Here is a 27,635-nt window from a genome sequence, read left to right as displayed (position 1 = left end):
GGAATATTACTATATTTAAAAAAGGTTTATATTTTTAAATTGTGATTTATTCTTGTGATGGCAAAGCTGAGTTTTCAGCAGCATTACTCCAGTCTTCAGTGTCACATGATCCTTCAGAAATCATTCTAATATAATGATTTGGTGCTCAAGAAACATTTCTAAATATTAAGGTCAATGTTGAAAACAGTTGTGCTCCTTAAAGTTTTTGTGGAAACTTTTTTGTGAAACTTTTTTCAGTATTCTTTGCTAAATAAAAGTACTAATTTAAAAACAAAATCTTGCTGACCATAACATTTTGAATGGTAGTGTATATGTTAGTGGTAGTATATAGACTTTTTATAATGTGTAATATATGAATGCTTAGGTGGGAATAACTTTTTTTTAAATAAAATTTGTGATAGTTTTATTTATAGCTTTTAATATAAATAACTAAACAGCTACAAAAACAGCTTAGATACAACTTATTTACAGCTCATGGCATTAATGTCAACTAATTTAATAACATTACAAAACACTGTACAGCCATCTTGATCTTTAGTTTAGAGAAATATTGAAAGTTGCATTTTTAGGAGCAGTCTGATGTGTTGATGTGTTTAAGGTGGCAGGCCTGCACAAATGACATAACATTTAGTGTGTCAATTTACAAAGTTTTATAGCTTAAATGACCTAATACAAATTAAACTAAAAAGTAAATCAAAGTAAACAGTTTTTTTTTTTTTTTTTAAATTGTCCTGTCAGCTCATGAATTAAGTGAACAAATCACTAACAAATCTGAATGTGTAAATAAATTGTACTAATTTGAGTACATGTAATAATACTGAGTCTGGCTTACAAGACATTGGATGACAGAATGATCTAGTTTTACATATTCGCAGCTACATAGACAGCGATTTTAAGTGTGTGGATTGCTATACATTATTACTAGAGGAAGTGACATCACATCAGTGCTGAAAAACATGGTTTCAAGTATAATTGTGGATTTAATATACAACTATATCCGTATAGTGCAACACATTGACCTTCCAGGAACGACACCTGGAGTCACTTCACCTAAAGTGAACATTAAAACATCAAAACTGATGATTTGGGAGGGCTAGGGCTCTTGAAAACAAACAAAAAATACTGCTGGGAAAAAAAAATAGAGAATACTTTAACTCAACAAAAGGTAATTTACCCTCAGCCCAATCCATGTCCACTTATGTCCATGATAATTACGGCCATAATAAGGTATATTTTTAACGTGGTGAGAATTGGGATTGCTTGTTTCATAGGGCACTAGCTCCGGTTGCTAGGAGCCGTGGTGGTCCGGGCTTTGCAATCTGTCACATTATTCCCACAGGTCTCCTCCCCTTTGTGTTAGTCCTTCTCTTTCTTTCCCCATCATTCAAACTGCAGCATTTACCCTGACAGAGTTTATCCGACCCATGTGACGCACGGCCCATTATGAAGAGCTTCAGTGACTCTTCCTCTATGACACTCTGTTCATCGAAAATCATTCCAAGTCATAACATGGTGAGAGAGAACTGGCAGGGTCAGAGGTCATCTCTTCACCTTGGCATCTTCTTTGATCTTCCAGATCATGAGTTCCATGCAGGCCCGGGCATCCTCACTAGAGTCATGCCCCTCCACTGTAAAGAGACAGGAAAAGCAAATACAGCCCAGATATTATTATTCAAATAATAATTATAATATTATTATGAAACATTCCTTCAACAGCTAGATAAAATAAGATGAATCTCATATCCAGGCCAGATTGGCCATATATAGCCTGTTCATTTTTTGGTGTGTTTGACCTAAGAAAGCTGATACTGATGATGCAGATTAGAGCAGATTAACATCCTCACCACTGTCCTGTATGATGCGTTTGAGGTAGTCGGCCATAAGGTTTCGCAGGGCACGTTTGTAGGGCAGACCCAGGCGGTGAGGAAACACAATGGCGGTGTCCACGACCATGCTGTGAATAAGCTAGTAAACAGAGAACAGATAGCACAATTATGTTAATAAATATTCATTAAAAGATGAAAATGGCACTGTTCCAAACCCTACTATGCTACATAACTGTACTCATTCTTTCTTTCTTTCTTTCTTTCTTTCATCCACACACATGCACGACTGGTCAAAAGTTTGGAATAATTAAAGCTGCAGTCCATAACTTTTGGCAATCTAGCAGTTAATAAACAGAACTGTATGCGTTTTGCGGAAGAACATTGTAGCCGGAGCTACTTCTCTCTGTATATGTCTATGACGAGTCACGCAGGTACTGGGCTACTCTGCAGTGGTACGACCCGAACCAGTCTAAAATAGTATGAATATAAACACTTATTATAGGTGTACCGTAGTGGTTCAGGATAAGACAAAAACTCAGTTTGGAAAATGGATTCATGGTGTACTCGATTATTATATACATTTTGAACACAAAAAAAAGTTTTTTAAATGTTTTTGAAAGAAGTCTGTTATGTTCACCAAGGCTGCATTTATTTGATAAAAATACAGTAAAAATAATAATATAGAGTAAAACTATTACAATTTACTGTTTTGTATTTTAATGTATTATAAAATGTAATTTATTCCTGTGATAGCAAAGCTAAAAACTCCAGTCTTCATGTCCTTCAGAAATCATTCTAATATGCTGATTTGTCTTATTTCTTATTATTATCATTATTAAAAAAAGTTTTTGCTGCTTAATATATTTGTTGAAACCAAGATACAAGATTGGAATAAGATTTCTATTTCAAATAAATGTTGTTCATTGAAGTTTCTATTCATCAAAGAATCCTGAAATAAAAAAATGTATCATGGTTTTCACAAAAATATTATATTGAGTATTTCTTTCCAAAACCTAAACCAAATCTCTATTTTTTCATAGTAGTGTGTGTATATACAGTACATATGTATAAAATAAAGCAATCCCAAAATGAATTGCGATGAGAAATAGAACAGACTATTCAACATAAATATCACTCTTAATATCTAATATATCTAATATAATATATGACATAATATAATATAATATATTAGAATATTTATAGAATATTTATATTGAATGTTCTCTTTCTTATCGCAATGCATTCTGGGACTGCTTTATTTATGAAGGATATATCCAATACCACATATACGACTGCATACTTAGAATTTGTATCTTATAAAGTTGCTGTTTGGACCAGCCTTTGTATCACAAGCACACTTCAAATTCCTAAAAATGCTATCTAGGGAGGCAGCACATTAGGTTTTGGATCATTATAAAGACAGTGTTTGAGTGAACCTTGAGCGCAAACAGGTCACTCTCAAGACTGTGTCCAATTAGAATGGACTTAGCACTGAACATGCTCAGCAGCACCGCCTGCACGTCTCTCAGGGTGATGGTGGTGTTCTCCAGATCATCCTGTGTCACACCTGAAAACCTGAACATAACAGACACAGGTGTAATTGAAACTGGAAAACTGAAAGGCAAATGAATGGCAAATCTCTTAACACAATTCCTACCGTGTGTTGTAATCCACCACTTTGCTCCCTGGCTTGACAAACGTGTCATAGACAACTTTGAGGTCAGAGTTAATGACAGTCACTCTGGTCAGCTCCAAACCTTGCTTTGTGTAGCACTATAAAACAAGTATTGAGTTGAAAAAGGTTACAGCATTTAATCAGATTAAATAAAGGTTTAAAGCTGCTTGTAATATTATCAGCTTTATAAAACTATAAACTCACCGACAACCGCATCCTGTTTCTTTCATGAGGCTTTTAATTTCCAACTTAAATAAGTGTGGGTGTAATTCAATAACTGTTATTCTCACCATCTCACAGTCCAAGGCGTAGACACCAGCATTTTCATCTACTGGCAACGGTTTGCTAAAAGTCTTCACAAAACCATCCAAGGACTCTTTACGGCCATCTTGTACATGTTGCTGAAGAAAAAGGGAACAGCAAAAACAGTTATTCTAGTCCTTCAGAGACTTCATACACATTACTGAACATAATACTTACTCTAAACACCTTCTTAAAAGCTTTGCCTGCTTCAACCAGTGGATTCAACTAGAAAAAGACTTCTAGATACCTTAAAGTAGTGTGAACAACCTTTTTTATCTCATGTACGCCAACAAAAATATGTTTGTCATCAGCAATAATATAATTACATATTTGTAAGATGAAGTACATTTATTTATTTAGCTATTTGTCAATATCAAAGGCTATAATATCAATAAATAAATAAATTAAATAAAAAAGTTTTTTGTTAAAAAATAAAACCATTGCCTAGTAACATTATAATAATAAATTTGTTATATTATTGGAGATTTGCAACATTATTGTAACATTACTAATAACTAATATGTAACATTTACTTTGATATTATCTATAATATATGACTATTACATTTTATAGGTTATTTAAGGGCATTTAGAAGAATATCTCATTTTAGATTTAAGAAAAGTTTGTTGGAGAAGAAGACCCAAGATGAGACCTACTTTACACACTTCACATCCAGGAGAACCAACCGCACCAGAGCAGCAGTTGTAAAGTGTCTCCCAACCTCCTGGAACTACATAAGACACACAAACATGGCATTAAATATGCACTGAAATACATGAAGCAGTCGTACGATCATTGCAGAATCTCCTCCCACGTCTCATACATACACAATACACATACCCACCTCTGTTTCTGCGTAATCTTCCCCAGTGGTGACTGCACTCCTCCTTACGCACACAGCTGCCGTTAGCATTTATCTTGTACTCCGCGCCACATCGACTACAGATTTTGGAAAAAGCTGAGGAAGACATACAGGACAATTCATCAAAATCAAAATAGCAAATGTTATGGGAAGGGAAGATATTTTCAAATGTAATTAAGTGTCATTGTGGCGAGAAGCAGGCTCCGGGAGGATAAAAGGAGGAGTGACGACAGTGGAAGACAAGAGAGGACCAGGCCTGGGACATTTTAAGTTGTTGTTTTGGCTTTGTTTATGCCGCAGTAGTCCTTGAGGGGCTGCGGCTTTACTTTCACTTTGTTGTTTGTTTATTTTGTGATTAAAGTTTATGTTGAACGTTTGCCGGTTCCTGCCTCATTCTACCTGAACTATGAACTTTATTATGGTCATGTCATATTAAATGTTTAAAGTCCCCCTGTGGTCAATAATTGTATCCCTTAAAACTCATCGTTGATCATCAAAATGACATTTAAAGCGTTTTTTCATTGAATTTTTTTTTATTCATGCCTTAAAATAGCTTGAATGTAACTCCACACACTTGCCTCATTTAGTATATGCGGTTCTATGAATATGCAAATTATCCCCGCCTCCACTCACTCACACCAGCTCAGAGATTCACTCGTTGACGATCACAAGTTGATGTGATTGGTTACAAAGTAGTTTGTGAATGATTTCAAACCGCGTTTTTGAGAATGTCTATGGTTCACTGCAGTTTTAAGGAGAAAATACTCAGCAATGGTGTTGGACTTATGAATTTCCATATGGTTTGGCATATAAACAACATAAAAAACTTGATTTTCACCACAGGGGGACTTTAAGTGATGCACTGTGTCCATGAAAAACAAAACTATATTGGCTTATGCCGGGGTGATAAAAGTTTGAGCGTAGTGCCACCTAGTGGTTGGGCTCTGTGTTACAGGGTGAATTGTGAAAAATTTGCATCAAAGAAGTGGTCAAAAACCATCAAAATGGAACTTACGGTCATTGTTTTTCTTTTCTGGAAGGTTATGGACGACAGCGTGACCCGACATCTCGGGGTGAGGTCTGGGGTAGCCATGCTCCTGCAGCTGTTCTTCAGTCATTGCATACTTTTTCAGTATTTTGTAGAGAATGGCACCTGAAAACCAGCATGAAAATAGAAATAGAAAATAGAAAAACACCTGTAAATAGATCTGTCTCTGGAAATACCCCATTAATATCATTCAGACTGTACAGCGCTATGAAAATAATCACCTAGACATGGGAGAGTAAGATTGGAACTGAAAGTGTTGTTATAGGTAACTAAAACTGTTAAAAATATTTTCGTTAATTGAAATAAATCAGAAAAACCAAAACTTAGAAAACCTAAACGAGAAATTTTGCTTCCGAAAAATAACTGAAATATAAGTTAAAGTACTAAAATGACTAAAACTAAACCTCAAATAACAATTAAATCTAATAAAAATATGAACTGAAGTGGACTGAGGTACCTTTGAGGTCCATATCCTGCTGTTTGCCGGAGCGGTTGATTGTAAAGCTGGTTGTAGCAGCAAGCCGTCCACCAAGTACTTCTTCATGGGATTGAGCCTTTCTATTCCCAGCTACAGCCGGGGTCTCTGTGGAACAAAGAGAATTCATAAATAATACAAGATGAATATTATATTCATATATTTAAATATATATATATAAAAAAAAATGTATTGCAAAGTGTATTTTATCTTAATTTCGTAATGTCTTCGTATTTGGTATGTCAATCTGACAAAAGCACTTAAGCTGTATGTACTCCACAAATTTGCTTATTTCATTAGTGCAGAATGTTACATTTTTTATCACAACATTTCTTAGTTTTAATTGGGTCAAAAAAATTCTAAAGCGTTTCTTATTTCCAGGTATAAATTCGATTTACATTTGAGATTTTAAATCTGGTTTCAAACTTTTGGACTCTTTCATGAACAATAACAGTTTAATAACAGAGACCCACAAACCAGACAAACTACTGTTAATCTCTTGAGAGAGGCACTTAACCCCAGATTTCCCCTCTGTCATTTTAGACGAATGTCTACTAAACAATAAATAATTACAAAAGCAATAATGACAGTACAACAGGAGTACTGATCAGAGAGTGTGTGTTAGACGCACTGAGGACAGGGGACATAGGTGTGCTCTTGCTGCGGAGCTTCTTCAGCGTGTTCACAGCTACATTCAGGTAGATGTTCTTACTGCTGCTCCTGTCATACACCACCTTCTCTTCCTCCAGAGCCTGGGAGCAAAGAAGACATCCACAATATACACATCAACGATATATCAGGGAGTTGACATTAACTGAAATGAAATTATGGACGTTGGACGTCATACCATCTGAAAGGCTCCCTGTTCAGAGGAATTGAACTTCAGGCACTCATCAATGAAGATATTAAGGTAACGCTGACGGACATTAGTGGGCACCTTGGCCCCAAATTCAGCAGGAATGACAGGACGCTTCATGGCAGAGCTCTGTGATGGGCAGAAAAGAGAGTGTTTATTGGAGATATGCAAAAAAAAACGTTACATGACTGTTATAGCCATAGGGCGACGTTACCTTCATGGTGGGGGTGTGAGCAACTCTCTTCTGCATTGTAGTGGATGTGGTCTTTGACAGGATGCCTGCCGACGTTTGAGCTTTGACTGAAAGCTGATCTTTTGTCACCCTGGTGGGTGACAACACCTGACTGCTGGCATCAGCTAATCCCCAAAAAGAAATGATAAATGTGTTTTTAACTCCTACAACTTAATCCTGCTGTAACTGATTGAATGTAGGACCCATTCATACCAGGCTTTGAGGAGGGCAGGGAGGCATTTGGCCGGTGTGCCACCCGTCGTTTTTCTCCAGGGAGCCCCAGTATTGGCTGGGTCGATGCAGACGCAGTCTTCACTGCAGCAGCCAGCTGTGCCGCCTGCTGCTGGGCCTTCTGCATGCGCTGGTAACAGATCTCCTGCGCCGTCTTCCTCCGCTGCTGCATCGGCACAGCGTTCATCGATGCCTCTGACTGAATGAAGAGAATTATTAAAACAAACAATTATTAAACAACTGGACAACTTCAATATCTGAACACAACTATGGATTTATCATTTAATAATATACGTTATGAACCCTATTTGGCTGAACTTGCTTTTTTCGCCTGACTTCTTGATCTAATTTGCATTTTCATGTTTTTTAGGCACTTAAAACGCAGTGTTGTGGAGTAACTATATAAAAGTAGAGACACTACCTTGTCTACACTTTTTTAGTACAACAACTCAGGTGTTTTCAAAATAGGGAAGCTCAATACAGTAATGACCTACTTTTCCAACAAGTAAAGGTATGACAAAACGCTATAGCTAATTTTTGGCTTATGTTAATGCTGTTCATTTAAGTTATGGTCTTTTAAGTTTTATTTGTAGTATTTTGTGTATCTGTTAAATGCAGTCAACTTAATTTCTCAATAATATTTTAGTGCCAGATAAATACTGCTTTTAAGCTTTGTGTGTGCATATTACTCCAATTCAAAATGGTGATCCACAGGATCCTCCAGAAATCATTCTAATATGCTGATTTGGTGCTCAAGAAACATTTCTTATCGCAGTCGAAAAACAACTGTGCTGCTTAACATTTTTGTGGAAACCATGATTACATTAGTTTAGGATTTTTTGATAAATAGAAAGTTTACAAGAACAGAATTTATTTTTTAAATAAATCTTTTGGAACATTATAAATGTCTTCATGGTCTCTTTTGATCAGTTTAATTAGTCCTTGCTGAATAAAAGTATTTATTTCTTCTTCTTCTAAAAAAAAAATCTTACTGAGCCAGAATTTGTGAATAGTAGAGTAGTATATCTATTTACTTCTATCAAGTTAAGAAAATGTCCGAGATTCTGTCTCAACTTGTTTAAAGTCTAACTGTTGCACACCAAATACAGCTAATATGCAAATATGAAAAACACCACAAAAAGAGAGAACATGTATTTGCATTCCAACACCCACCTTTCCTTGAGCTTTAAAATGTGACACCCTCTTCTTCTGACCAGGAAAGAGAGTAGTTAAAGTGCTTTCCGTTTCTTCCTCCTCATCATCCTCCTCCTGTTCTCTTGAAGGCTAAAAACACACACACATGAAAGTGAAAGTGAAACTGTCAGTTGCAACAGAAAATCCAGAAATTTCCACCACCAGCAAAATGTTGAATCACATCCTCAAAACCCCATAAAAGCATTTTAGAGTAATCACAATGATTGAAATGATTCTCAGAACTAGAGAAATAAGGAAAAACTCCCTTGTGGTACCAGCTTAGCTTGTCTCCCTTTGTCTTCCATCTTGACCTCTTTGGATTCATTAAATATCCGCAGACACTCCTCCATGGGGTCCGAGTCATACATCTCCTCCTGCAGACAGGAGTAGTCCACTGCTTCATCACCACCACCACCTCCATCATCATCATCATCATCATCCTCTGACGATGATGAAGTATCTTCAGAGGTTTTCCTCTTATTAATCATGAGGCTTCCCCGTTTAAAAGCAGAAGCAGACTTCCTCACTATCCTCCCGTCTTCCTCATCATCCTCTTCGGCACTCTCAGCACCGAACAAGTCCTTGTGGCTGAGATTCCTCTGTTTGGTCTCTCTTGCCTCTTTGTGATCAAGGATCGAGCTGCTTTTTTTACTTTTATCTTTAGTGCTACTGCTATTGGAACTTCCACTTCCATGGCTGCTTTTCATTTTGCACTTCTCCTTTGAGCTGCTCTCAAGTTTTCCGTTCTTTTGGTCCTTGAATTTGGATGGCACCTTATCGTTTTTTACAGGTTTGTCCGTTTTGGGTTTCTTGATGTCGCCACTTCCTCTCTCTCTTTCCCTTTGGCTGTGTTCACTCTTTATCTTAACCATCTTCTTGTTCTTTTCGTCATTACTCTTTGACTCAGCTCCGTCTTTCCGCACCTTTTCCTTGGACTTACTGCTTCCATCCAGAGTCTTACTTTGGTTCTTCTCTTTTTTACTTGAATTTTTTGACGTCTTGTTCACACTTGAACTTTCCAGCCTTTCTTTTGGAATCTTCTTATTGGGGTCTTTCTCCTCTTTTTTTGGCTTATCAGATTTAACATTTTTCAACTGACTCATAGACATCTTTTTATGCATCTTTTTGTTTGTCCTGTCCACATCCTGGATGTCTTCCGATTCGCTCTGTGAGAAGCCATCATCTATTTTAGACACCTGCTTTCTTTGCTGTCCCATCAAACCAGACTCTCGTTCCTGTTTCAAGCCGATGTTGATCCCCTTGCGCTGCAGGCGGCTTATGGACATAGGCCGATACTCTGTCCCCGAACTTTCCTCGTCGGATTCAGACAAACTTGCAGTGTACTTCGGGACATCTGCCTTAGGTGGCGACGACCTTGTTTTTTTTGCCGTTGGAACATATTCCTCATCTTCCCCTTGTTTTTTAGGATAAAATCTCTTTCTCCCCTCTCCCTCTTTACACAAAGTTCTCTGTTCTTTAACAGTCGGCTTAGCTGAATAGTTTGACAGCGGGTCGTACTCCATGTCCGTTGTTGGTTTGGAATTATCCAGAGTGTATTTAAACTTGACACGGGATGGTGGCGGGGGTAACACCTTTTTAACTTTTGTTTTGGAGACAGCAGTGGGCACATACTCCATCGCGCTGGCGTTGTTACTGCTGTTCTCCGAGTCCAAAGTGTATTTGCTGGAGCGAGGGGACGGGGTGTACTCACTCGCTTGGCCCATCTGATAGCTCCCAGGATCATAGCCCTGATGGGATGATGCAGGGGGCTTCGGTCTTTTAACAGCGCTCGTGGTGGGTTCATATTCCTGATCTCCAATCCGAGAAAGCTTCTTCTTCTCCCTTTCCATCTCATTGCGAACAGCCTCAATGGCCCGATTGACCAGCTCCAACTCCATGGTCCCCAGGTCCACATCCTGACCCGCTGACAGGCTTGATGGTGGCTCCCCATTATGCTTTCCCGGTCTCACAACCTCCGGACTGAATGGATCATATCCTTGATCTGTAAAGTCGTCACAAGATTTGAAAAATCAACTGCAGAATCATAACAATATATTACACACTATATATATATATATATATATATATATATATATATATATATATATATAAACATATTGCACTAATGTCAAATTAACTTAACATACAGAAAATAATTTATTGCATACAACAAAAACAAATATTTCCCAGTTACTACCTACATTTGAGGGATAAATGGTAACTGTCAGCAGTAAAAGCATTTATACCAAGCTATAAAAAGTGTTTATTAATAATACATCAATTGGACTGACTGACAGATCCACAATTAAATTCTGTTGGTTGTTTTTGTTTCTTTGTTCCACAGCAGAAATCGTTTGTGCATTTAAATGTACATGAACCAAAAGACTATCTGAACAAAAGAAAACCTGAGATCACAAAGACATTTTAATTCACCGTTTGGACTCGCAGAAAGCGCTTTAGTCTTTTTGATGTCGTATATCCCAGAGGCGGCTCGTCTTTGTTTGCTGTGTCTGAAGTGACAGTAGGGTCTGCTGCACCCATCTGCACCGGCTTTCCCTTTGTTATTCTCACAATAAAACGGGCAGTCAATCCCACGAAAGAACCCCGTAGATCTCAACATTGCGCTTCATAACCACTGTCACTTCATCTGCCTTTTAACTGGTATGTTTTTGACAATACATGCGTGGTTATTTGCATTTCCGTATGTTGCCACTTTCTTTCGGACAACAACAGACTTCCTACGACGCCATATTTTATGAGCGACAGAGGCACGCGAGGCCCCCAGCGAGCGTCGCGTTCTTTACGTAATATATAGTTGCCCGTATCGTCTGCCTGTGGGAATTAGCGTACTCCGTCTGCGTCGAGTTTTTTGTTTTGTTTTTCTGTCGAGCAACTGCTGCCTCTTGTACGAGTTTGTTATAAAACACGTTAAAAATCTGCTTTAGGCTTTATTATTGAGCCTTAATCTTTTCTTTTAAACAAACAACTTGTGATTTAAGTGGACTGAGACGTGTTACTAGAGGTTTATAGGTGTGGTTGAATGTTATACCATTTTATTGGTGAGGTGAGTGTGAAGGAGTGCATACATTGCTCATAATAACGGACACAACACACAAATAGCTTTATTTTAGCAATGAAAAATAGCCTGCAATTCAGTCATTCCCCCCACTAGAGCGTCTTTGGTCTGCAACAAGCTGGAAAACAAGAATTTGTTAACTACTGTATTTTGAAATCAAGTAGTGGATACCTTACTATTCGATTGATATTAGCATGTCCATTACAAAAACACACAACCATACCAGGCTAGAATTCAGCTGTTAGGAAAGTTATCTACCCAATTTGACCAGAAAGAAAATCTCTAAAATCTCTAATCTCTAAAACCAGACAAAGCTGGGGGCCCAGCCATGGACAATAAACCATCTTAGGCTGAGTCAAAGTAGTTCATTTCCTCCCTCAACGGATAGTTACTACAATTCATCAACCAAAAAAGTGAACACATTGCACTTTGAAATAGATCTAGTGTCAAGACATTATGATCCTAAATGAAAATTTTTTTTTTTTACACAAAACAGTTTCTGTGAGAGAAACTATACTCACCTTATACATACAAATCTACATGCGCAATTGAGTCCAATAACAAAAGCAATCTGTCCAGTGTCAACATGGTCCAAATACACCCATCACTTAGACAAAATTTGATTTCAGACGCTAAACCCTGTTATAATGCTTTTGATCAGGTGCACACACCTGAATGCCATCTCAGCTCTCAATTAGCAGGACTTCTCAGCCTATTAGAAACAAGGTATAATTAGAATATATTTGAAATCCTAATTTATCACTGGCAAGTGACGTACATTAACATGTTAATTACCACTAAACAGTATCCAGTATCCAATGAGATAGCATTGGTCATTGATTTGTGAAAGAAAGTTATTTTCTAACACTAGAGGGAGACATTCCATTATAACAGTGTGAATTATGAACCTCAGTTATCAAGATGTAAAACATGGGTCTGTATTTTACTTATTTTTAGTTATAATAATTGCACACACCTGAATGCCATGTCAATCAAATTAGTGTACATGCAGTTTTATGGTCTCATTTTAAGACTGCAATATTTGTTAAAAATATTTTGGCAATGCAAGGCCATTTGAATGATTATTTTTTTAAATAAAAAAAATACAAATAAAACATTTAAAAAATTGATTGAAATGGCTGAAAACTTTAAATAAATGGTGAATAGTTGCAGCAAATATCTAAAATATCTGCTTTCCCCATTATGCATTTCAATCTAAAATCTTGATGTTGAAAAAAAGAGACCTAGTATTTGTCAACTTCCCATTCTAGTATTAGAACTTATAGTATATTTATACTGTCTATATCAATAATGTTAATATATACAAACAAAATTAAAATGGTGCTTGATTCATTAACGCTCCCACTTGTGAATCCAAGGATACACTGTAGTGTATTCCAAACTGTTTGTTGACTCACTCCCTCTACATGTTCAACCCACACTTTAACAGTAGGCTGACAAGCTGCTCTGAGATGTCCATGGCAACCGTGGGCTGGCTAACTTTTACAGTGTGTTTGCATCAGACTCTGTAAAGAAGCTTTCGGCCCTGGAAAGTTCAAGTGAAAATCAGCATGTTTACTTAGTGAGGTGATGCACCATGTGACTCCGAAAGCCACGATTATGTCAACAGGATCAGTCGCTCCAAGAGTACCTTTTCTAAGAGACTGAGCTTTATTAGAAGTGTCAATGTTTGCAGTATCAGCATGTGATATGAGGCTCGTGATTCTGTGTGAACACAAGCAGAGGTGGGATTGATAAAGTTCAACAACTCAAAACAAGAACGAACATTGTTCAAAGCATTTTATTGCATTTTTGTTGGTTTGTTTTGTACAAAACAATACAAAATTCTGCCACAACAGTCATAAATTTAGCTTCGAGTGAACTGCAGACAGCCACATGGTACAGTAAAGTGCTTCTTTAAATCAATACCCATGTTGTCCCAAGTGAGACCCCACGTCAGATTTTTCCCAAATTAATATTTTGGACAGCGTTTAATTTTGGAAATGGACAAACAGTGCTCGTAAAAACAATAGCCTTCAGAGTTTAGACTAAAGGGTCACATTAGATTATAAAAAAAAAAAAACTTGTGCATCTGAATACTTTTATCTCAATAATCTTTGCATTGGTGGGAAAAGAATAGAGAGAGGGGGGGGGGGGGGGAAACTTCATATTACAATACTTTACACTTGTTTATAATGGCAAATATTGGCCTGTGTAAAACAGGAACATTGAATGAGAACTTTCTACACACCCCCTGAAAAAAAAAAAAAAAAAAAAAAGTATGTTCTTGAGAATACAAGTCAGATCTGTTACTACAAGGCAACCCATAACTACCATATGGGTAAAAGAGTTGTGAATATTTCGTCAGAGGCACGGGGGCTTCAGAGGACCAGCCAAGCGCCACAGACATCTCAGAAAATACAGACCCAAATACTTGGGATATCTGAAATATACCAAAGCCAAGAAGAAAGACAAAATACTGAACAGAAGTAGCGGAAATGTTACTTTCCAGACCAAAGATTGCTTTAAATCTCAGCTTATGAACATTTTTGTTTGCCATTTTTACATTGTAGCAAAATAAGTTTCCTGAACAAAACATGAGGAAACTGTAGCACATACAATTCAAGTCTTACTGTAAGACATAAAAAACCCACAAAGATCTGTAAAAAGATTCTTAAAGAAAAGAAAGACAAAATCAATAAAGGTTACAATCAGTGTCATAATAATCAGCATAATGGGCCCTTCAAAATCAAGGACTGCCATTAGGTTTCTCATATCTCAGAGCAACAAGATAGGTGAGTGACACTCTGAAAACATTCAACAGGATCATATGCTTGGGTGATTTGAACTCCCATTGGTGACACGAATTCATAAAGACTTGATCTGAATCCAGACGACTGGGTTCAAATGTTTTATGCACCTTGGAGAGGGAGTGATGGTCTGTGCTCAGCTCAACCAAGTATGCGGTATCTTATGAATTGGTATGGGAAAATTCTAAAACTGATCCGAGATCAGCACTTTCAGATACCTCAGTGCATTAGATATTAGAAACGAGCGCACTTTGGCAAAAATGGTTGCATCTTACTAGAAATATCAAACCAACAATAATTTCTGAGAGAAAAGGGGAGTTTAAACAACCCTGAAGTCACTTCCAAAGCAAGAACAAAAACATTAAAATATCAGATCTGTATGCCTATATGACTCCCTCTCTTTTTTCCTGCTTTTGTTTTCTTCCTTCCTTTTTCGTCACATTCACATTCACTCTTCTTGCTCTTTACAGCATATAAATCGACATTAATAAAGTAACAAAACTATATAAAAAAGGAAAACGTTCCACCTGAACAGCACCTGCATAAAAATAAGATAGAAAATATTCTTTCAATAAAAAGTTAAACAAAGCTCAACCAAGTTTGAAACATCAGTGTGGCACACTCTAAATTGGAGTCAACCAACAAAAAACAAAAAAACAAAACAAGTAAACTTTCTTAGACCATTTCACTCATACAGCTACATTTTCTTGGAAGACTTTTTTTTTTGTTTAGTTTTTTTAAATCCTTTTTTCTGGAATGTTTTTTCCTTTTTTTATTTTTTTACATTTTCAGTTACTTGAAAATAATCTCTCCCTCCACTCTTAATATTGATATAGTTCGCTTTGGTGGCATCCACAAGCTGATAGTTTGAAATTTCCGTACCATAATCATCCCCCTTAAAGGGGGGAACAAGTTCAAAGCCTCGACTTCCTGATACCAACCATCGTCATTCATATAGTCACATTGGTAAACGTGTGCTTGTGCAACCACCTGGTTGCTTCCCAGCATGCGCTTAATCCCAGTTGTGCTCAGAAATGTTTATATTCACTCTTATCAGTTACCTGACAATATGTTTTTTGGTGAATTTTACAGGAAACTTGTGTTTTCCTAGACATCAGGTTGAATGCATCTGATACTGCAATTCTAATTTGAGTCTTGCAAGGTGGAAACCTTGCATTCAAAGTAAAATGCAGCATGTTTACTGGTTCCTTAACTAGAGGAACCCATGTCTCAAAAGCAGACTGCTGGGCTAGTCTGGCTAAGTGATGCAAAGTCTGTACTGGAAGGACACACTTTGGAAGTGCTTGAGTAATGGAGGAAAAAAGCTAGCTATTTCTATTGATAAGGGGATTTTCTTCTTGGAATTAAAAGGCTGTTGGGAAGGACAGTGATGCATTAAGTAAGGTGAGGCACTATTATCAGAGTTTCGCTCCACTTATACAAGATCTCTGCTAAAGTAATGCAAGTCAAAATAGCCTTCATCAGAGTTGCATAAGCACATACCAGTATTTTCAGTATCTGCTGAAGGGGATGGGGATATATGCACACACACTCACACAAACACACAGACAGACAGACACACACACACACATACATACAGAACGTTCCTGAAAAACAAATGCAGTTGTATCTCTCACAGAGAAAATTCACAGTGGATCCAGTTGTAATGTGGAAGCAGCACATAAAAGGTAGGGGGTGGGGGTATTAGACCTTTGGTGTTTGAGCTGGTATTTTATGCTCTACCTTTAGACAAATTTCCAAATGGCTTATGTAACCCAACCGCTATCCTAAACAGAGTCCAGTTCATTCGCCTTGAGCTCTTAAGGTGATTCCCAAGCTGCCGAAAGTTGATCAAAGTGCTGTAGGAGCTCTTGCTCCAGTGCTTGAGGGAATTAAATGGATTTACAACAGGCACAAACTGAACCACGGTTTAGGAAAGGACTGGGTCCCCTTCAAGTGGGCAGAAGAAACGGAGAAGGATTTGCACAAAAGATAGCAGATACTTGTTTGTTCGTCCATTTGAAATTGGAAAATTGTTCACAGAGAGCCCAGCTCAACCGACTAAGCGCAGTCTCCCACAATGACCAGCGGTGCCAGGAGCTGCCTGAGCTCAGATGCAGAGACGGGCGCTCCTTTCAGCAGGCTACCCCGCTGTCTGCGCTTAGCCAGTTTGGAGTTGGAGGGAGGGGAGAGGCGCATGGATGTGCCGGTGGCCGTGATGACCTGAAGAGGGTCCTGCAGCTGCTGCTCTTCCAGGTCGTCTTGCTCGGCCAGTTGCCGGTTCATAGCAACAGCCTTGCCCGCAAAGAAAGTCAGGTTCTTAGCACAGCTATTCCTGTGAGCGTGGAAGGAAGGACAATGTTAGCTTGATGAGGATGCGACAAGCTGCATATACTATTAGAAAAGCTTGTACTAACTCAACTTACCTTTGCGGCAGGATAGAGGAGGGGGAATAGTCAAAGGCACCCTGGAGAAAAAAAAAAAAAAATCATGAGGATATGGTCTTAAAATTACTAAAAAAATAAATTTTACAGAACTGTAGTGAAGACAACAAAACATTCAGTTCCTTACCCCTTGTACCCAGGGGTGCAGGAGAACCTGAGCGGCGCTGAGACGTTTCTTGGCGTCCCGCACAAGCAGTTTGGAAATGAGGTCTTTGGCGCTGGAGGAAATATGAGCCCACTCTTTCTCTGGAAACTCGTACTTGCCCTCCTGAATGCTTTCAAACAAGGTGTTCTGGGAGAAAAAAGAAAAAAGAAACAAGAGATGAGTTTTATTATTATTCCAATGAACAGCACATGAATGTAATACTTTTGACGTAGGTTTACAAAGGTGTGCAGTGGCTGGCATGACTAGACGAGGGTAAGTTTTGTACCTGGCACGCTTGACAAGGTTCTCCATTCTCCCATCCACAGTCACTTCCACAGCGTCCCACGAAGGGAGGGTAACCGCTAAGCATGATGTAGAGGATGACACCCAGGCTCCACAGGTCACAGCGCTTATCGTAGATTGTGGCCTCCTCGTTGAAGGCTTCCACAACTTCCGGCGCCATGTACTCAGCAGATCCACACTAAGGTGAGTGAGAAAAAGAGGAAGGAGGGGTGAGAAGAAGGTAATCAACTGACACTAGTGATGAGGCAAAAACATGGAACTGGCAGTCACATTGAGAACAAAGAAAAGGTTGGGGTTGGCGACAGATTAACTGGTTGAATGATAAAGGATTCACTGCCGGTTCTTGCTCACAAAACGCATTTCTGCTGCAGTCTAGATGGAAAATGTGATGGCATACAGGCACCTTAAAATGAAGTAACTGCAGTAAAAAATTGTTATGTCACAGATGGAGGCGGGGTAGTGAGTCATGGAGTGTTTTGAAGGCTCAGCTGCATGCACAGACTGCTTTGTTGGTTTGGGCTCTGACCGCCTCTGCCTGAAATTAGGTCGTGCGTTGGGACACGAAAAAGAGGATTGTGTGTCCCAGAAAACCCACAAACTGTGCTTTATTACATAACAGCAACACGCACTCGTTTGCAACCTCAACAGCACACAGACCCACACAAATTTGATGTAAAAGGATAAAACCTCTCTGGAGACACAGTTCAGTAGTTCAGCAGGACAAAAAGATTTCTAGAAGGATCTGCAGAGCTGGGTTCCTTTTAGTTTTCCTTAGTGGGTTGGGCCAGCCTGCTGCATTGAGCACCTCTTATTATGCAACGCCAACTGAGGTCAGAGTTACAAAATAACTCGCTTCAACGTTTTTTTGTTTTTGTTTTTTTTATAAGAGATCATGAATCCCAGAACTTCCCAGAATTCGTACACTACAGTTCTAAGCCATCAATCAAAGGGCAATATCTGAACCCAACATGAAAACGCATATTAATTTGCACATATAATTAACTATAAAAGTACACTTATAAATACATTATTAAATGAGGGTGAAATTCAAAAATGGGCGTACAGCAAACTAATATTGCAAATCCAACGACGGGTATGAACCACACACCTCTGAATGTTTTCACAGGTGTTGAAGTGCAACATGGTCATGTTTTGGTTTGCGTCTCTGAGGTTAAAGGAAGCGGTCGGTCTGCTCTGCTAGTCTCTTTTGTTATCCTCAACCCAGCTGCCGTTGTTGCTCCGCCTTCCTGCTCTTATGTAATGCTATTTCGCAGTGCAGGAATCCGAGTGCAGACAAAAGCTTCCACTGTTGCACCCAACCCCCCTCGACACGGCTGTTTTTGCTCACCGCCTCTCAACACCCTCACATTCAAGTGAACACTTCACAACCACCCCCACTCTTGAACAAAAAGACTCTCACAAAGCACGACCAATCTAGAGCAGACCAGCTGATAGCAAAAACATTGCTACAGTATGTAACTATTCAGTTATCCAACGGTACCAGATTTCTAGAACCAGAGTAACCTGTAATTAATAAATGAGGGCTCGCGTTTTGCAGCAGTTGTTCTTTAAAATCGAAGTATATTCCTCTGGCTCACTCGTGTGCCTATCTCTGGGTCTTTGAAATAAGAGTGAGGGAGGGGTTTTAAATGATAACTGCGCAGCAGATTTTCACTTTCAAGACAAACTTCATCTGTAAGACTAGCATAGCATTGCATCAGACACTTAAGAGCAACGTAGCTACTAGCATCTAGCAAGTGTTTTATATACATATATATATGGGGATTTCCAAGGCTTGAGCAATCGTGTTGTCAGTTCAGGTGTTTTAGTGGTTGGCAGTGAGGCATGCATCAGTTGAGAGTGTGAGTCACCTTACATGTATGCAGATATGAATTTCCCCTGTGGTTATAGGTTAACAGTATAGAAACACATGCAGTGCAAAAGCAAAAAGAGAAAGCACTTTTCTACATGGTTCAGGCAGGAAGGTACATGTACTTCTCAGAAATCATGCCTTTTTAGCAGCATTTGTTATGATCAAACTACACGCACACACAAAAAGCCTGCGGTAACAGTGAAAAGAAAAGAAAAAAAAGGGAAAGAAATCTCATAAAAAGCAAAGCAATCTAGTGACAAACAAAGAGTTAACATCTAGCTAGCAGTAAAAAAAAAAAAAAAAACCTGATAAGATCCCTGGGATTCTGCCCAAGAAAAACATGTTGAGTGCATGACCAGAGAGTGCACTAGATGCTCCTCCCCCTTTCATCCTCCCTCTCACCAAACCAATCACAGAGCAGTTGCTAGGTGTGGGGTGGTAACACAGATTGAAAGAATAATGCCCAGACAGGCTTGAGGAAATATGCACAGAGACAAAAACAAAAGAGAAATGGAGTCTAAAATGTGCTGTAGGAAGAAGGTCCTACAGGAAATTGGAGCAAAAAGGCTAGAAATGTTTGTTTGGGTTGAATTCTTGTTCTCCTTAAGCTGTCCAGAAGTAGCATTGGGGGAGGGGATCTAAAAACTAGCTCAAAGTATAAAAATCCCTTCCTGACGAAGTTAGTTGCATTTCTGTAATGTAGAGACTGAATGTATTTAATTCTCACTGTGCAACAAAGTTTGAACTTTTAAATGGATAGTTCACCCCCCGAAAAAGAAAATTCATGTTCAGAACCTGTATGACTTCCTTTCTTCAGTGGAATGCAAAAGATGAGATATTGAAGAATGTTTTAACCGTTTTAAAAACAATATTGGACTTCCATTATAGAATGACATTAGGGTGAGTAAATGACAGAATAATTTTATTTTGGGTGAACCATCTCTTTAAATACATGCAATGTATTAAATCAAACCCTCTCCCCTAAGGCAGAATCACACAAGACTATTGGCTAATAACTTTTTTTTTTTTTTTTTTTTTACAGTCTAATAAGCAAGCACAAGGGCATAAAGACAAACCCCATATTGTTTACTTACTAGATACACAAGAACCTTTCACCCTTTAACTATTCAGTCCACAAATAGTCTTTTCAACAAGCTGATGGGCCCCACTCGGGTTACCCTGAAAGCCCCATGCTGAGGATTTCTCACTGTCCACCCCCAGCCATATCACCTGTTCTAAGCTGTCTCGCCCCAATCACTCAAATCTATGAAGTTGAAGACAGATCTTTGTTTACACATACATACTGCAGAGATAAACGCAAGAGCTTCAAATATCTTGAAAGAAACCGTAACCGGTTATAATTTGAGATGGTGAAGTCGATAATTACAGGAATGTAGATAAACAAAGAATGGACTCAATACTGCTGCTCCACTATTTCACAACAGATTTGGCCTCTTTAAAAGTTCCATTCTGCTCATAAAACCATTCCTTGACCTCAGCACTGTTTTTAGAATGATTAAATTAGCCAATCAGAATGAGCTCTATCACTGACACCACCCTAAGTCAACCAATGGCATTAAAGCAGGTCCTCCTGATAAGAAACGACAATGACAATGTGTTCATCTTATCCATAGACTTCGAAACATTAGGGAGGAGGCTGTTAACGGCTTATCCTGTTTGTTTCTCAACCAAATGCTGTTTTGTTTGGGCGAGTCGGTGTTCACAGGGTCACAAAGACACTTACTGGAGTGAGGAGCTCTGGAGTGGAGATGGGGGAACTGTCACTGTTGAGTTTAATCCCACTGCCCAGATCAAAATCGCAAATCTTCACAGGCGAAATCTGCAAGAAACAAGTGAGCAGGAAATCACTTCTGCTCCGAAATGACTATCCGCAACTGACAGGCATGACTATGTGTTTACAGTCTGCCTGAAAACCTCAAATCATCTGATCAAACTTTTTAAACCACAAATGCAAAGTGCATCTTGAATCTCTGACTAGCCAAACATGCTGTCGTAAAAGACTCACCCTGTGCTCGTGTTCACACAAGATGTTTTCAGGCTTCAGGTCTCTGTGGGCCATACCTACAAGAGCACAAACAAGTCATGCGTTAGTTGTGTGGTATTCAGGCTAAGTGAGGATTGTCGATGGGGGCAAATGTTTCCAACACAGCTTGTTGCTAAGTGCTACTAAAATTACCTTAGCATCCCCTCACCCAACAGTACAGACAGGAATAAAACCTTTCAGCCCACAACTTAACCTAGAAACCCAGTGCGCATCCCTCAAGCTAGTCGATGAAATATGATCGAGTTACAACTAGATACGATTTCCAAAAACCCCCCATAACCTTCCCTTTCCCACCCCCCATGTGTAACACCATCTTCTTATCTCCACTTTTCAGGCCTAAAGAACCCATCCAATAGGATTTCTCGTACCTTTATTGTGAAGGAAGTCCAGCGCACTCGCAATGTCCTGCACCACAATGCTGGCTTCCTGCTCGCTAAAGTATCTCCTCTTGTGAATGTGGGCCAAGACGGAGCCTAAAAAACCCCACATTGTTACGCATAACACCAGTGCATGCGGTCTTTACATTTAAATTAAATTACTTAGGGCTGGTCTTTGGGCCCAGGGGAGGCTGGGTAATGTTTCTCAAAAGTAACAACACCACAGAAAACAGACATACCTCCTCTGAGCTTCTCAAACACAAGGTAAAACTTGTCCTCCTCTTCAAAAAACTCCACTAGCTCCAGAATATTTCTGTTGGGTGGACAAAAGACAACATTTTAAGATGAAATAACATTGTCGACCATTAAAATGTATCGCATATAACACTTTTTATTGACTATATTTACAGATAAAGATATTAAAGAAATGAATGGGTTACCTGTGGCCCTGACACTGGTACAGCATTTCCACCTCTCTGAAAACACGACTCCGGCTGTGTCCTGGCCTCTTCTCAATGATCTATGATGTGAAAAGATACCAGGTTAGGATCAAAGACAAAATGAGAAGCAACATCCTGAGGTGACAACCGCCCTTTAAAATCTCAGTGACCAATTGGTTACAAATTACCATCCTAAAGCGATAAACATAGCAGTTTAAATCACTTCAAAGCAATAGTTCACTCAAAAATATAAATTCTTGTCATTTTTTCACCTTCATGTTATTTCAAACCTGTATGACGCTCCGCTTTTGTGTTTATTTATTTGTGATATATCAATTCTTTCTTTTCCAAGGCTTTGGCAATTGTATGTATGTTAGCAAACGTATACACGTTAAGTGTTGTCTTTTTTTTGTATTATATGCATATATGTTACGGTTACGTGTGTTGCATATAATAAAAGTTGATTCAATTAAAATTGAATTACAAAAATGGACAAAAACAGCTCAAGCATTCTTCAAAATATTGTGTTCCACAGAAGAACGAATGTCATACATGTTTTTCTGTCTTGGGTGAACTATCCCTTTAAGACAGAAACCCACAACTCTAAATATATCTTTCTTTTTTTTAAGTGACAATGACTCTGTTCATTCGACCCCCCTGAGTCCAACGACTGAAAGTACAAGCAAAAGTTACTGTTGACATTGAATCACATCCTCCCCCATTCGAGGCCTCTGTGTTTTCCTGATAGTGTGCGGCTCTTCCAGCTCCCTGGATTAGCAGCGCTATTGAGAGCGTGCAGGCGAGCACATAATGCGTATCAAGGTTAAGAATGAGGCCTGCGGGCCAGCGCATTCCCAAAAAACCCAGCGCTGCCGCCACACGGCTGAGTCAGCATTCAGTCTTCTCAAAAACCACAATAAAAAAAAATTACAGGGTATAATAAATGCTTGAGGGAACTTGAGGGATGTGGTGACAAATTTCACCTAGTTGCTGAAGTCTAAACATGTTATTTGTTGCACAGAAATCCTTCACAATATGTTGGCAAATACATTATACACAATACAGTAGGAGTGAGAGCACCCATAAATCACCACGTTAGCTTAGGAAGAGGCCCTATAGAGTCCGACCGCTGTCTGTAAATCAAACCACTCTTGTAAACACTACCCAGGCCCAGCTGAGGCGGCTACTGGGGTTGTTTTCATTCAGCCTTTCCTTTTGTTCAGACTAGGACGCCACAGATCTCAACCCCCCACCCCAACTACGCAAAGAGGGGGTTGGCAGGACATCTGGTGAGAGTTGTCTGAAACCCATCTCAGCATAAACTGACCTAATGCTTGTAATGATCCATCCTCCTCAGGGATTGAAACACATCCCTAAATAATCGTATTATCTTTGTGTGGCTGGCTATATTGAAAGAAAACATGCTATGAAATCTAGGAGGAGGATTTTTAGTATGACAACAACAAATAAAATCAACGCTGTCTTTGCGGCAATAAGAAAAATAATGTATAATATTGTTAAATATTGAACACAAAAGGTTTTTTCTTTTAAAGAGATAAATGTAAAAATTCAAATGCTTAAAAAAAAGAAAAAAAAAGAAAAGTTTCCCTTCCTCAAATCAAAAAGTGAAAACAAGACCATTTTCTGGCACACAATGTACATTTCCTAATATGCTTTTGTTCTAGATTCCGCAATGTGCGGAAAGACAAAAAAAAAAAAAAGTAGGTAAACACTTCAAGGATTTAACTCCACCCAAGTCCCCCCTTTCTCTTGAGGTTTATGTTTTGGCAGACTTGCCAGTACATAATGTTCCTGCCTCGGTTCAATCTACCAGCCAATGAGAGCAATGAATGGTAAGAGCATGTGACCGCTCCACGTCTCTGATTGGCAGGCCTTCTATCTGGTCGAACAAAGTCTTTCCGCTAAGCCTGCTCTGTAACTTGTACAAACTACAATAACATAACCCAGGTTGTTCAAACATCCGTGTTTTTTTAAATAAGAACATTACTCTGTAAAAAAAAAAAAACTGCTCAAATAAACTACACAGACAGTTCAGTTTGCAACGTAAATACACAAATGTAAAAAAAAAAAAAAAAAAGTTACATAATGAATTCTGTAATATTACCATTTTTAAACACAAGTGTGAATTTCATAAGTATGGCCTGACTGTGACCATAGCTTCACCACAGCTTGCAGGAATCTAACATGCCCTCACCAATCACATGCAACAGTGCCAGTCAGCACAAACCGACTACAGTCACATATGCTTGTCAAAGAGGGAAATATCATTCCCGTTACCCATTTTATTCAATTTCCAAGAGACAGCTTCAAAGGAAAAGTCCTTTCTAACAATAACCTGCACGGATGCTGCACATGGAGTATCGGTTTGTTTACAACAAGCGTATCCTATTTTAGGTTCCACTACCCAAAGATGTGCCTGCATTGTCTCAAATCATGTTAGTTCAATCAAATTTAACACATGTAAACTATAAAGAATCTTACCTTCACAGCATATTCTTTGTGGGTGATTTGGCTGATGCAGGTCTGGACCCTAGCATAGGCCCCTTCCCCCAGCACTTCATCTTGCAGTTTATATACATCTGAAATCAAAACAAGTTCTATTAATAAACTACTGAACCCATTTGGACCTTTCAAACTGTAGAAGTATACTTGAACACCTTAGCCATTAAAAAAAAAAAAAAAACTGAAAACTCACCCTCAAATCGCCCTGAGAAGCTGTCTGTTGCCCGACATCTCTTTTTCTTCTTGTTTCTCTTTTTGGCATCTGGGATGTCGATGGGCCGGCTGGATGGCATGTCTGCATGTCACAACATAAAGAAAGTTACAATTAAAAACCTGATATGCTGTGGTTAGGAATAAACACCAACAGAAAGTGGCTTGATTAAACTAAGAAAAAAGTAAGCGGATGTTATGTGTCCCATATCTTTAAAAGTAAAATATGTAAATATTGGTGTGTGAGGTCACGAATTACAGGCAGTGCTTTGTCAAATTTCAGGTCTTCCAACTGGTTTCTCAGGAACAGTTGGATTAAAAACAACAACAAAAAACAATGACAACTTACCAGGCCGGGCGGAACAATCAAAATTGAAGGCAGAATCAAGGAGATGGGATCCTGTTTTGGAAAATTCATCAGATTCAAAGGGATTTTGCCCCTGAACATTAAAAAAAAAGGAAGATTATTCACAATCTGAACAGTTCACACACTGGTTAAAAGCCCAGCAGATACTTATTATCAGAGTTCAAATGGATAACTAAGAACTTCCTGGCATTCGGTTTAATATTTAAACGGTCTTCTATGATCTCTAATACCCTATAGCCTATGCATGACATTTGTGCCAATTATGTGATCCATTGCCTAATGCCAAAGCAATTAAACATTCATTCATGTAACAGCAGTAGAGACTAGCGAGATCGCACTCTCACCTTGAAAGAGCGATGGAATCCGGTAACTTCGGTGATCTTGTTCTGCACCATTTTGTCCTGATTTTTGGGACTTTGTTTGAACTGGTGGCGGGCGGCAACAACGGTGGTCTTAGCTTTAGTGATCAAATTCACTTAGCTAATCCAATGTCTTGAGAACCGTGGTGCTTTAAACGGGAAACCTGAGAAAAACAAACAATTTTTTTTTTGTTAATTTGGCAATGTATTTAATTACATAGAAAACACTAATTTCCTACAACTAGTTTACAATAACCAAATGCATATACAAAGGGATCATTTTGTTATTATTTTATTATAAAGTTTATTATTACCCTTATATCGTTGCATTTACTATTTTTGTATATTTCTGACAATGATTTTTTTCTTCTGCAGAACTGCTTCTCATGCAATGAGGACTAAAAGATGCCAAAAAGGATGCAAAATCTCGATAAAACTATTCCAGACAACTCACACGCCATATTGCAAGTGTTCTTTATAGCTTTGTGTGAGGACCGAACAAAGCCAAGTTATTTACTATTGGCCTTCACTGGTGATCATTGAATCAAAGAGTTGAACTCGTGAACCGGATCAGTCCTATTCGTGAACAAATCATTTAGGGCTGCCTCTCCAACAAAAGCGTCGTAAGATCATAAAAATCATTACCACCAATTATCTCTACGATCTACTTGTGCTTACGGTGCTTTTGGGAGACGCAGCCCTGCCTGTCGTTATAAATTGGATCAATAGAGTAGATTGAGATTCAACAGATTCGATTCAAATGATTCATTCGTCCACAAATCACACATCGCTACTTCTCTTCACCGCTTATTTTGGTCTGTTCTTCACAGTTACTCCGTCGTATTGCTCCAGATTCAGACTTGGAATAAGAAAAGTAGTCGTGTGGACTTGTTTTATGCTGATTTTGCGTTCTATTTGAAGCTTGACATTTTCAGTCACCACCATTCATTAAGACTGAAGTGAATATAAAGGCTTTCTTCAAAAGGTCCAATTGTGCGTCAGCATGCATAGTGGTTTGTAATGACATGATCGTTTTATGTAAAACTAATTTTAGTCAACTAACGTTAGCCCTTTAAATACTTACTGAAACAGACAAAATAAGACTAACGTTACAGGCGCAGTGATAGCAAGTCACGTCACAAGCAGGGACTTGCATTTACATGCCCTCGGAGACTTGAGCCAAGAATAACTCCAGTATAAAAGCTCGCCATTTCCGTCCGTTATCCACTCAACGACATACGTTATTTTCTTTACGCGACTAATCACATGCACTAGTGATGTTCAACGAATCGCCACACTTAATGATTCAAATGAATGATTCAAAACATCATACAAAGAGCGAATGCAAAGAGTCCATCAGCATTTGGAATCGGTGTGAAGAAACACAAACCTCAGAAAGGCAAATGACAGCACAATATTGAACCGACCCAAATGTCTAGATCTTTCCACTCTGCCAAAAATAAACCAAATCAGACCGTTGCGCAGCATCCTTTTAAATCAAACCGTGGAGTTTTTTTTGTTCAGTCCGCTCATCTGTCAAGCCCGATCGATCTATCAGCTGAATGTAAAGCTCGTCCTTACCCCGTTGTTGTCTTTAAAGCTCCAGGCTTGACGCCGTTGTATGAGCCTCTGCTTCGGGAGCAGCAGATGGTGGCCGTGGGCGGTAGGGACTAATGTGTGGAAGGTACAAAAAGACATGCGGCGATCCTCGGTTTTATAATCTCACGCCCCTTCCTACCTACCCACCTCCTTTCAGTTAGACCAGCCCCCTCCTCTCCGTCTGTAAACACGTACCATACATTCTCGAGAGAGAGAGAGAGAGAGAGAGAGAGAGAGAGAGAGAGAGAGAGAGAGAGAGAGAGAGAGAGAGAGAGAGAGTCACGTGGGCTGGCAACGAATGTTTATAGCCTGAGGTGAATAGAAAGGCTGTAATGCTTTAGT

The 27,635-nt window shown here is 38.8% G+C and overlaps 2 protein-coding genes across 3 annotated transcripts; both read right to left on the bottom strand.

The window, feature by feature from the left end:
• Positions 1–626: 626 nt before the first annotated feature.
• On the bottom strand, positions 627–11,473 carry rexo1 (REX1, RNA exonuclease 1 homolog). Its single transcript, XM_082187574.1, has 16 exons — positions 11,136–11,473; positions 8,978–10,704; positions 8,682–8,792; positions 7,491–7,707; positions 7,260–7,402; positions 7,037–7,174; positions 6,821–6,941; positions 6,172–6,297; positions 5,682–5,819; positions 4,649–4,762; positions 4,461–4,534; positions 3,792–3,902; positions 3,484–3,599; positions 3,263–3,401; positions 1,845–1,965; positions 627–1,628 (listed from the first exon to the last, which is right to left on the bottom strand). Exons 1-16 carry the CDS (start codon positions 11,320–11,322, stop codon positions 1,540–1,542), a joined length of 3,672 nt encoding a protein of 1,223 aa, XP_082043700.1. The 5' UTR covers positions 11,323–11,473; the 3' UTR covers positions 627–1,539.
• A 2,090-nt stretch (positions 11,474–13,563) lies between these two features.
• On the bottom strand, positions 13,564–27,432 carry mknk2b (MAPK interacting serine/threonine kinase 2b). 2 transcript variants are annotated; one of them, XM_082187599.1, is made up of 14 exons: positions 27,276–27,432; positions 25,680–25,858; positions 25,318–25,408; positions 24,952–25,053; positions 24,738–24,835; positions 22,236–22,315; positions 22,035–22,108; positions 21,787–21,891; positions 21,380–21,435; positions 21,098–21,193; positions 17,464–17,658; positions 17,160–17,324; positions 17,015–17,055; positions 13,564–16,923 (listed from the first exon to the last, which is right to left on the bottom strand). In XM_082187599.1, exons 2-14 carry the CDS (start codon positions 25,728–25,730, stop codon positions 16,650–16,652), a joined length of 1,428 nt encoding a protein of 475 aa, XP_082043725.1. In that variant the 5' UTR covers positions 25,731–25,858; positions 27,276–27,432; the 3' UTR covers positions 13,564–16,649. The 2 variants fall into 2 exon arrangements, with proteins under 2 accessions (XP_082043725.1, XP_082043726.1); XM_082187600.1 differs by lacking the exon at positions 21,787–21,891.
• Between the last annotated feature and the right edge of the window lie 203 nt (positions 27,433–27,635).

This window comes from Leuciscus leuciscus, assembly GCF_965113295.1.
Source record: "Leuciscus leuciscus genome assembly, chromosome: 13".
Classification (NCBI taxonomy): domain Eukaryota; kingdom Metazoa; phylum Chordata; class Actinopteri; order Cypriniformes; family Leuciscidae; genus Leuciscus; species Leuciscus leuciscus.
Note: the sequence above shows the minus strand (reverse complement) of the source record. Positions and strands in the feature narration are given on the sequence as shown.

What these genes read in the sequence shown, in the direction of transcription:
- rexo1 (XM_082187574.1), bottom strand. Translation starts at nt 11,322, where the DNA reads ATGTTGAGATCTACGGGGTTCTTTCGTGGGATTGACTGCCCGTTTTAT. An exon ending in AAGGGAGACAAGCTAAGCTG is followed by an intron (nt 8,793 to 8,977) that starts GTACCACAAGGG and finishes GTGTGTTTTTAG; the next exon opens with CCTTCAAGAGAACAGGAGGA. An exon ending in ACGCATCATACAGGACAGTG is followed by an intron (nt 1,629 to 1,844) that starts GTGAGGATGTTA and finishes GTCTCTTTACAG; the next exon opens with TGGAGGGGCATGACTCTAGT.
- mknk2b (XM_082187599.1), bottom strand. Translation starts at nt 25,730, where the DNA reads ATGGTGCAGAACAAGATCACCGAAGTTACCGGATTCCATCGCTCTTTC. An exon ending in GATTCCATCGCTCTTTCAAG is followed by an intron (nt 25,409 to 25,679) that starts GTGAGAGTGCGA and finishes TTTAATGTTCAG; the next exon opens with GGGCAAAATCCCTTTGAATC. An exon ending in CTTCTCAGGGCGATTTGAGG is followed by an intron (nt 24,836 to 24,951) that starts GTGAGTTTTCAG and finishes TTTTGATTTCAG; the next exon opens with ATGTATATAAACTGCAAGAT.